The 10,873-nt window shown below is 42.0% G+C and overlaps 2 protein-coding genes across 2 annotated transcripts; one reads left to right on the plus strand and one right to left on the minus strand.

The window, feature by feature from the left end:
- Nucleotides 1-280: 280 nt before the first annotated feature.
- LOC142432625 (vomeronasal type-1 receptor 4-like) lies at nt 281-1,288 on the minus strand. The gene is given in 1 exon segment (XM_075537848.1): nt 281-1,288. A coding segment is annotated over 1 exon segment (915 nt). The 5' UTR covers nt 1,196-1,288.
- Nucleotides 1,289-9,565: 8,277 nt separating this feature from the next.
- LOC142432627 (vomeronasal type-1 receptor 2-like) lies at nt 9,566-10,267 on the plus strand. Its single transcript, XM_075537849.1, has one exon. The coding sequence runs from the start codon at nt 9,566-9,568 to the stop codon at nt 10,265-10,267; it is 702 nt and encodes a 233-aa protein (XP_075393964.1).
- The last annotated feature ends 606 nt before the right edge of the window (nt 10,268-10,873 follow it).

The raw sequence follows: 10,873 nt of genomic DNA on the forward strand, positions 1-10,873 counted from the left end.
ACTAAGTCTTTGGCAAAAACATACAGTCTCAAAAATTTACTGCTATCAAGATAATTCGATGATTGTGACTCACGTCCACCCCATAGGACAGAGTAGCACCATCCCTGTGGGTTTCTAAGATCCCAAACATTATGGGAGCAGAAAGCCTCATCTTTCTTCTCAGGAGTGGCCGGTGGGTTTGTGCCACCAATCCTGTGGTTAGGAGCCCTGGTGGTAGCCCTCTACACCACTAGAACTTCTGCAAAAGCATAGAATGAGGTTATTTCTCATTATGAGGGAGTTATATCTTCCTTATCCAGGAGCAGCAGAGTCTGTAGACACTGGAATCACTGCTCATGAAGACAAAGGGGCTCACAGTTGGGTAACACACATTGATTAGTGCAGAGACATCCAGCATCCACCTACTGGGATGATTAACAACAACTAGAAATGCTAGGATGGTGGAGGAGAAAGTGTAAATGATTAAAAACGTGCTCACCAAGACAAGGATGTTTTTAGTGGCTCTGGTCTCAGGGGAAGATCTGGGGGAAAGGTTGTTCCTATGGATGTGTTGAACCCTTTCTTTGTGTCTGTGCAGGATGGAAACCATGGAGCCACTGGCCCAGAGCATGAGTCCCAAACACACAGCATCAGAGAATGAAAAAAATGCTGCATGCAGTGAACTTTGAATTATACCATGAGGAACAGAAAAACAATATCCTAAATCTTTGTTAAATGTGTTGTTTTTATAGTTCCAATGTTTAGTCACATAGATTGGAAAAATTATATTTACCAGCATTTGCAAGACCCAGCAGAGAAATAAAGAGAAGCTCATGTACTTGGGAGCTTTCACCTTGAGAGGTGCCCATTTGGAGGTGCTGGGGCTGATGGTGATGGCCTGGAAGATAGTCAAGAGGCAGGTACTCCCCATGGACACACCCCTGCCCACTCTGTAAACATAGAAAGTAAGTTTGCATCCAAAATCACTGAGGAAATCTTTCCAGCCAAAAGCTGCCATGGTCTCTGGGATTCCCTTAGAGAGAATGAGCAAGCTGTTGGCTACAGTCAGATGCTTGAGAATCAAGTCTGTGCACCTTAACCTTCACTTAGTCAAGTAAAGTATGATGTGATAGAAAGCAAGAAAAACATTCCCCAGGATACCAACCGTAGTTTGTAATAAGAAAACTATTCCTAGGGTCCAGTTCCTAGAGGACATTTTCTCAGGTCCCAGGGACTGCTATGGCTCATCTCAGCCAGAGGGTCCTGCAATGGAAGATAAGACATTTGCCTTCTTTATTATGACTCTGGAAATCCAATATTCTCTACTGTCTACTGTTAATTCCCACTCAGAAAATCGACTTTAAATATTGCCTTCATGAAAGGCTTTCTCTACAGTCCTAAAGAGTACTTGCTATGGACCCATCACTGTTTTGCAGCCCATACACGGAGTTACTTGATTCTTCACAGAGCCCCAAGGTACACATCACTATTGTTTCATTGTCAAGACGAGAACGTTGACACAGAGACATAAGTGGTTTGTCAAAATTCACATGCTGCTTACAGGCAGAGTAGGACCCGGAGTCTAGCTAAGCTGCTTTCAAAGACTGTGTTTCAAAGACTGTGTTTCACCAGCAGGATCTAGCCACCGCGTTTCCTCTTCCAGATCGGACTTTAGTGTTGTTTGTCACCTTGTCACTTCACTTGACCTTGGTGATGTTTTATAATGGTTGTTGTAACATGTTTCCATTGTTGCTTTCAAATGTGACTCATATGTCAATATCAATCATGGCTATAAATTTGGAGAACTTAACAACGGAAATTCGCTGACTGTACTGGATTGCTATAGTAAGCTTCCATTTAACAAGGTTGTATTTAATAAATTCTGAATGCATGGATATTAGGATGGAAACAGAATGACATTTCTGTTTTTTATTCCAAAAGCAAATATCTAGTGGTGAATACCACTTTAATTACTGGAAAATCCCTTAGCATACCCTGAATATTGGAAATGGAACACTAAAAAACATGAGATGAAGAAAATGGAGAGTGGAAATAAAGTAACTACTATTTTCACTTCATATTCTCACAATTGATTGTTAAATAAAAGTATTAGCAGTAATGGGAGATTTTAAAATATGTTAACTTATAAGACTCAAATGAAATCTCTAATGCATGACATCTTGTACACATTATAAGTTCAAGTAGTGAATTTTAAATTGATATTAGAATATTTTTCAACTAGATAAAAACAGCTCAAAATCCATGAGTCTGGCATCAGCTGTGCGAAAACCATCCATATAAAATTGCTTTTTCTTTAAATCTTGCTTTCCTAATTTCCAGAAGGAAACATACTCCCCATCATCCATGGATGTTGTGCGGAAAGACACAATTATTATCTCCGCTAGAGAAAACATTTCTCCTCTGGCAGAATCCACGAGGATACACTATTTTGACCCAGGATTCAGCATTGCACGTAAACATCCTGCATGAGAAGTATGGAGATGTTACAGGCGCACCTCTAAAAACCCTGACAATCGTTATGCTTCCAGGAAATAAGATAGAAGGCAAATCAATTGCAGGCCTACAACATTCCAACATCATACAGTTCAGACTTCAAGATCACTAACAGTGAATGACAAAAGTCACCATTCTTGAGGCTGACACCGAATGACAGTAGGAGACATCAGCAGTTGAGGTGGGGTGTAGGATGGGCATCTCCCTGTTCCACCTCAGCTGAAGGTTATGACTTAGTTCTCCTTCCTCTGGAACTCTCGGTTAGCTTTGGACCCAGAAGGTTTCCTTATTGAAATGCAATCTCTTGTCAAGACCCAGGTAAGTCTCCTTCTCTTACAGACTTTGCCTCTCAGAATGAAATAGGAAAAACTCACCTCCCTCCTTGCTGCTGCCAGGCCAGTGGGCTCGGTGTGAAGTTCATGAGAGTCACTGTATGTGGAAGAGGATGACAGCAGCCCCTGAACTAAATATGTGTGCTTCTGTGACCTCACCTCCCTAAGGAACTGCAATTGTCACTTCACCTCTAGTTTCAATGACACACCATTGGGTAGTAGGGAGTATTTGTAGAAATGTTCTCCTTGATCCCAATTCTCAGGAACAATTACGAGTTTCTAATGAGCCTGTCCAAAGGTGTTTTGGAGAGGGGTCCTTCCTGAGATCCCAGTAGGCAGCCACTTGTAAAAGTTGGTTTCTTTGAGGACATTTATTGCACCTCACAGGTTGAATGTGTGCAAGATGCTCTTCCTTTCCCATAATTCCTGAGGCTGCACCCAGTAGAAGCAGGAAGTGTTGAGGTCTAACACATGAGTGACAGGCAATTAAGTAGGTACATAACACTGTACCCTGGGCTTCCTTGAAAAGTTCCTTGTGAAAAAAGTATGCTCATTTGTTGATCTTCAGTTTCTAAACAACACAACTGGGCAGGTTATTAATAAAGATAGAGAGGGATACAAAGGCCCTGAGCGGGGAGGGCTTTTCCACAAGAGTAAAAAAACAACTTGATACCTTGAATCTATTTTAGGACTATTAGAAACCACCTCTACAATGACTTGAAAATTCATTGGAATGAGTAGGTGTGTATATTTTCTATGAATAAATAGTTTATCAGTAATGACCCTAGAAGAGGTAGAAGTACTGAAATGAAAAGGGAAAGAAACCAGAGGGAGACTAGCAGTATAGATAAAGTGCTCCTTAGCATTAAAAGCAAACAAGCACAAAACAGAATATCTAACTATACTACACATGGACTTCTGTATAATCCACAGAAATCAAATAGACTACATCAATGGGAAGAAATAATGATAAAGCTCAATATCCAGAACCCAAACCAGACCAGGACCCAACTGTGGAACAGACCATCAATTGCTCATATGTAAGTTCAGGTTGAAGTTGAAGAAAATTCAAACACTTCCACGAGAGCCCAAAGATGACCCTGAGCATATCCCACCCCGATTTCCAGGACCTCTCAAGGCCAAATTTGAGAGAACATCAAGAGAGTGTGGTTGCTAGCTGGAGCTCCATAGTAGGCCAGGATCTATGAGCAGCCCAGAGATCAATGAAAAACCAGAGATCTATGAGCAGGCCAGGGATTCAAAGCAGACCAGAGATCTAGAGTACGCTGGAGATGTGGAGCAGAGCTCTTGTCTTTTCTTTGCTGTGAATACTGATCAAAGTCAGTTTCTGAGGACATCTTCAGCCAATGGCAGCAAGGTGGTCGAACTGAATACCCTCACATCCCCATTCCAACCCCAACAGTACTGAGGGGACCAGAAGACTGCGCTGGGAGCGGGGAGGAGATGCTGATAGCACTGATGACTGTATAACCCCACCTGAGAAGAATGAACAACAGAATTGTATGGGGATGGATCTATTGGATGGTATAAGCCACATCAAATAAGTAAATAAAGGTGGGGGAGGGGGGCCAGAAGAGGATCAAGAAGAGCTGATTTCAAGGCGTCCAAGAAGAAAGAAAATGTTTTGAAATGGATTGTGGTAGCCATTGTACAACACTGCTTGATGTGACTGAACTATGGAGTGTTATGATATCTGCAAGAGCTCCCAATAAAATGATTTTTTTTAAAAAGAACACACTGAATGCCTTGAACACTAAGGACACATGACCTACTAAACTGTGGGTGACATCAAGACCAACTTCATGAAGAAAGCAAAAGATTATTTTTTAAAAAACAGGAAAGAAAAGACCAATGTGGATATTAGAAGTAACTGTGAAACTTGCTTTTAATTGTAGAGTAGCAACAGCGAAATGATGAAGACAAAGACCTGATCACAAATATTCAGGGCAGCTCAAAGAAACCAACTAAAATATGGCAATAAAATGTGTGAGACCACAAAGGAAGAACACACTCAGCGTGGCTTAAACTGTAAGACCTGAAGGAACAATATCAAGCATCTAGTTGAAATAGTGAAAGAATCTATGCATAAAATATAAAACAATGCCCGAGACACGGAAAGGGTCACCATAATAAAGAGGACTGTCCACTATTCCACCATTTCAAAAGGTAGCATATGATCAAGACCCGACGGCACTGAAGGGCAAAGTCCAAGCTGCACTAGGGCCATTGGCCAAACACCAGGCTCCAAGCCCGGGTGGAATAACAACTGAAATGGTTCAACAAGCGGATGGAGTACTGGAAGCGTTCACTCGTGGTCATTTCCAAGAAGACTGGAAGGGGTTCGCATTTGGACTCGTTCCAAGGCAAGATGACCCAACCGAATTCTCAAATTCGAGAACACCGTCGTTAACATGACACGGAACCAATTTTTTTAATGAAGATCATCCAACACGCTCCACCACACGTTGGAAGCATGTGTTGTTGGGTTCTCAGCTGCCCTGAGTTGACACGGCTTCGCGGCTATGCGACACGCAATAGAACACCATACGGCCCAGATAGGAGTCCTTTCCGTGGCCTGACTCCTCCCCGTGGCTAGGACTGAAGAAACCTGATGGTGCAGTTCTCCTGTGTCACTTACTCATGGGTTACTCTTTGTCAGCTGGAATCAAGGCAGAGGCAATATGTTTAGTTCTTGTATAACTTTGTAAACACGGTGCTCTGTGCTGAGAAAATCTTTGGCATTCGCCTCCCTTTCTTCCATTGCTTCCATTCCCTGCAGACCTGGCTCCATCGGAAAGGTCCCGGATGTGGGAGCAGTTTGTCATCAGTTGCTAAAGCGAAAAGTCTGTAGTTCAAGCACAGATAGTGCTGTGGCTGAAGGAATGTTCAGAGATCTGTTTCGACAGTGATTGCAAGAAGAAGAAGAAAAACAAAACGATGGAAGAGTTTTACTCTGCACAAATAGATGTTGCCATCAACTGGGAGCATGTTTGAGGACCTCGTTCAACGTTTCTTCACACAGCAATATGGATGTGGTGTTTTTCCTAAAAGTACAAACTGTTTCCTGAATTTCTTAATTCGCACCGTGTTAGAAATGAGGGTTGGGGGGGACCAGCCCCAACAATCGAACAGGTCCAAGGGCGGTTGTGTCATGGAGACAACAGGAAACATAATTCAAGCGCGTGCTCAATCCTGGGAACATCATGACTTCAGGAGCCAGATCCACACAGAGAGAGAGAATATATTTCCAACCAAGGCTTATATACACTCATGGGCGTGCAAGCCCTCCCCCACACCTAATTACACATAAACACATACGTAACACAGTGGGCTGTACCATCACCCTAATGGTTCCTGAGTACATCGGAGGAGTAACCTAACACAAATGCCGGGGCAGGTACGGGGGAGTGTCTGTCTTCAGTCTAGAGAGCAATAGCACACGTCTGCTCCTATAGATAAAGCTGCCGGCTACATAGCAATCAGCCAGGTGCGTGTAATAGGTAGCTTTAAGGTAGCACTATGATGGGAGGACATAGTGGGGAACAATATTAATGATGAGAATGTGATTGGGACTCACCTCCAACTCACAAGGGTGCAGGCCTCCCTCCACTCCAGATACCCAGCCTGCCAGGCTCCTTAATACATGTGACACCGTACTCATCCATATGCACTCTCTTCTCATTCTCTGCTGCCCACAAAGAGGGACATTTACCAATGTCTGTAGTTGTCTTGTTTTTAAGTGCCTGATTATACATCAAAAGTCCTCAGGTACTTTGCGTGCCTCCATGCTTCCATTAATAAAGTACAATATTAAGTTGCTCAAGCCTATGAGGACCATGAAAGTATTTCATTTTGATTAAAAAAAATATGTCTACAACAAGCAGCGAATCTAGTGAGACCCACATGTTATCCTGCCAGCCCCACCAGGCCCCGACTTCAGCCTCCCCAAGTCCCTTCAGCAGAGCCTGTCATCCTCCGTGGGACATGGAAAAGGAAGAGGTTCCCAAACACACCATGGTCCCTTTGGAGATGCTCATCAGACTCTGGAGTTCTAGGAATCACAAAAGTAGGAAACGCTTTTTTTCTAAACTTCTCTTAATTCCCCAATCGTGAACTGTCAAGCTTGTTTCAGATGAGATCATCATTGCAGCTCTGTGGGGAGGTGAGGTCACACAATCCCTCACCCATATTTCAGTGTCTGGCTGCTGGCTGCTCTCTCACACCTGTGTTGGCTTTTGCAGCCCTCGGTGAGGCCACGTCCTAGCAAGGAGAAGGACTCAGGTGAGTCTCTTCTATGCCAGCCTGAAAGGGTTAGGGTTCTGGATGGGAAAGAGGAGAATTGGGAGTTAGTTGAGTGATAGTGCCTGAAAAAGGGATCCCTTCCTCTAGGGTACTACTGGGGCAGTGATGGTGTCACACTGGAAGGGTCAAAATTCCTGAGAAGTGTGTTGAGCTTTAGGAAGGAGACTGGGAGATGGGAGATTGCTATACCACACCAATCCCTGCTTGCCATTGAGGTAATTTAAGGGTCTTCGGTGTTGCGAACGATGGTATTAAAATCTAAATTTTATGGTGTTGTAAGGCTTTAATTTTATAATTCATCTGCCACTCAATATAATGAACAAAATCATGAATGAATTTCCATGGTACTGGAGTCATTCCTGAAAATGTTCCCTACATGTAGTAATGACTAAGATGGCTTTCATGGAATTTCCAATTCCCAGCAGTATCTGAGTAAAATTGTGTAAGGACCAGCCTTACAACTGAGAGCGTCCTATGCAGCGAGAGTGCAACTGAAGGAAAATAAAGAGACAACGAGTTTAGCCTTCTCACGTCTTCCATGAAGCCTGGAACAATATTGAGATTGCAACATATTTAACAATGAGCTTATATCATCTCAGGGCACGCAGACCTCATCAATCACAAATATAACAAGGTGGGCAGTGTCTTAACCCTGGAGGTTCCTGAGCTTATTGGGGGAGAAACTTCATACCAGTACTGGGGGCAGGCACAGGGAAGTTGACGACCTCATGAGCAGGGAGAACAATACAAACAAATCTGCTCCTATAGATAAGGACCTCTGGCTGCATAGTGATCAGCCATGAGCTGGTAAGAAATGTTTTTACAGTAGCACTGTTATGGGTGGGATCTCGTGGGGAAGGATCTTTAGTTAGGAGAACGTGCCTGGGTTTAATCTCCAACTGACAAATGAGATGGCCTTCCTCCACCAGAGTCTTTGCCTCGCAGACTCTTCGTGATGAGCATACAGAATTTCCACATACATCCTCTTCCAATCTCCAGTATTCCCAAAATTCATTGCAATAGAGAAAAGGGAATTATTTGTCTGTAAGTTTATCCTGTGCTCAATGATAACCGTACCGGTATAGCTGCTTCCAATATATTTGGTGTGGTGTGACGTAAATATAAATTTATTTACCTTTCTGAATGAGCGCAGGGGTTCTCAATAATTTTTTTTTCTAATTGAAAATTTTATAAAATGGGAAGATTTTCAGGACATTAGACCACTGATAAGGCACAAATATGTCTTTCTCTAGTTGGAAAACAATCAGATGCTATTTGCCCCTCTTCGCTACTCATTTCTCTCTAATTTCAGTTAATCCAGCATATGAGATTTCTCTCCTCACAGGTTAACTATGGTTATTTGTATTTTCTATAAAATGGTTAGAAGTACAAAATAAGTTATGATTCTTCTTCAGTTTCCAGAAAGAATAAATATATGATCACAGCATCTGTGAAAAGGAATCATTCGTTTTACATTTGTTCTTTCTAAGTCCCACATTTTGGATTTCAGCTTAGTTTTGTGCGCTATTTTCTGTAATAAATGTCATTTTACTTTAATTCCTGATCCAAGAAATGGAATGATTCTGTGACAGTATAGATGTTTACTGAGTAAATCCAATTTTGTCACGGAAAATTGGTCAGGGCATGTGTATTGTATCAAAATCTGTAACCTGGATCCATAAGTGATATCGGTCTGTGGAATCAAGATTTAGATAAATGGAAAATGATTGCAGCTAAGCATAAGAAATATTGTTAGGGTATGAAGTAAACTTTTGAAATATGTTTAAGGCATTTGGTTTATGTTAGGAAAACCAAGTGAGAGATGTCATATGACAGCATAGCCATGAATCAACACAATGTCATTGCAAGCAAGCTTCCCAGGTTCAAATCCTGACCTGACCTCTTCTAGATATGTTTGCTTTCTTTGACAAAACATTACTTCCTAATGCAGAGCTATGTGCATAAAATACCTTAAAATTGACAAACTTCATATCAAAGGTTATATGCTTTGTGACTGCTACTGAAACACAGTAGACACTGGATTGCCTTTTAAGAGAATATATATGTAGAAATCAATTTTCAGAGTAAGGTTATATGAAGTGGAACACTTTAAATCATAATTGCCAAAATATAGCAGTCTATATCTCTGATTTCCATGCAGATTTCCATGAAAACCCCTTCCTGCACTTATAAATTTGAATCAAAATCCCTGGATGATGACAGAATGTGCTTGGAATGGAAAGACCAATTATCTATGGATTGGACTAGTCGTTGGAATTATTGGGAATTTCTCACTCATAATTCACCACATCCACTTATACGTCCGTGGGTGCAGGTCACTATCCGTAGACTCAATTATCAGAAACCTGACAGCAGCCAATTCTCTGATCATTCTCTCTCTATTAGTTTCCCAAGCAATGGGAGCTTCTGAGTTGAAAGGTCTCCTCAATGATACTGCATGCAAACTTCTTTCGTACATTCACAAAGTGGGCAGGGCTGTGTCCATGGGCAGCACTTGCCTGCTGAGTGTCTTCCAGGTCATCACCATCAGCCCCAGGAACTCCAGGTGGGCAGATTTTAAGCAAAAAACCTTGAAGCACATGGGTCTCTGCAGTAACCTTTGCTGGGTGCTGCACATGTTCATCCTTGCAATTATTCCTATGTATACGTCTATCCATAGCAACAATAAAACCACCACAAAGAACAAATTCGGATACTGTAACTTTGCACCGACTGACAGTAAAATATTTGCACTCTTTCTAGCATTGATATCCTCTCATGATGTTCTGTGTTTGGGAGTCATGTCTTGGGCCAGTGGCACCATGGTTTCCATCCTGTACAGACACAAGCAGCGGGTCAGACACATGTACAGTAACAACCTCTCACACAGATCCTCCCCTGAGACCAGAGCTTCCCAAAGCATCATTGTCCTGGTAAGCACCTTCGTAGTCTCCTATGCCATCTCATGTGCTATGGGAACTTATTTCTCTCGTTTTGCTAATCCCCGTCAGTGGCTGGTGAAGATGTATGCCTTTATTACGGTGTGTTTCCCAGCCCTCAGTCCCTTTCTTCTCATGAGCAGTGACACTCGTGTTTTGAAACCATGCTCTCTCTGTTAAAGCAATACACTGATTCCATCAATCCTCAGGAAAAGACAGTTCATGGATTTTCATCAAGCTCAGTTGCAGATGAACTTGACAGGCTTATCTCACAGCAGAGAATATGATGAACTTGACGCCGGGGATTTGGCTCCACTCATCAATTGTAAATGATCGAACATTCAATCTGATGTCATTGCTATGGAGGTATTTATAGAGTTGTGTTCAGGGAATGTCCAATAATGAAATGATTAGTATTGACCTTATTCTTCTTTGTTGCTGTCTCAGACCCATAGTCAACATTATTTAATAGTGGAGTGATGCTTAGCAGATACTGCACTGTGCTCACCATTATTGATATATCTGATCTCATTGATGTAGCCAAGCTGTCAATGCATTTCATGAAGAATCTTTCCATGTTTAGATTATTTTCTACCAATATAACGGTCTTCCAAAGTGATTGATCTAACTGATAATGCACACGATCAAAATGAAACTGAGTCTTTCCATATTTGATTCTTGGTAATCTGGCTTTACTTCCTCCAACACTGACAAAATCGCATGGAATTAGTGGAATCTCTTGAATTATGGGTCACTAATCTGTTGTGTAAATGCTTTCAGTCAATA

This window comes from Tenrec ecaudatus, chromosome 18, assembly GCF_050624435.1.
Source record: "Tenrec ecaudatus isolate mTenEca1 chromosome 18, mTenEca1.hap1, whole genome shotgun sequence".
Classification (NCBI taxonomy): domain Eukaryota; kingdom Metazoa; phylum Chordata; class Mammalia; order Afrosoricida; family Tenrecidae; genus Tenrec; species Tenrec ecaudatus.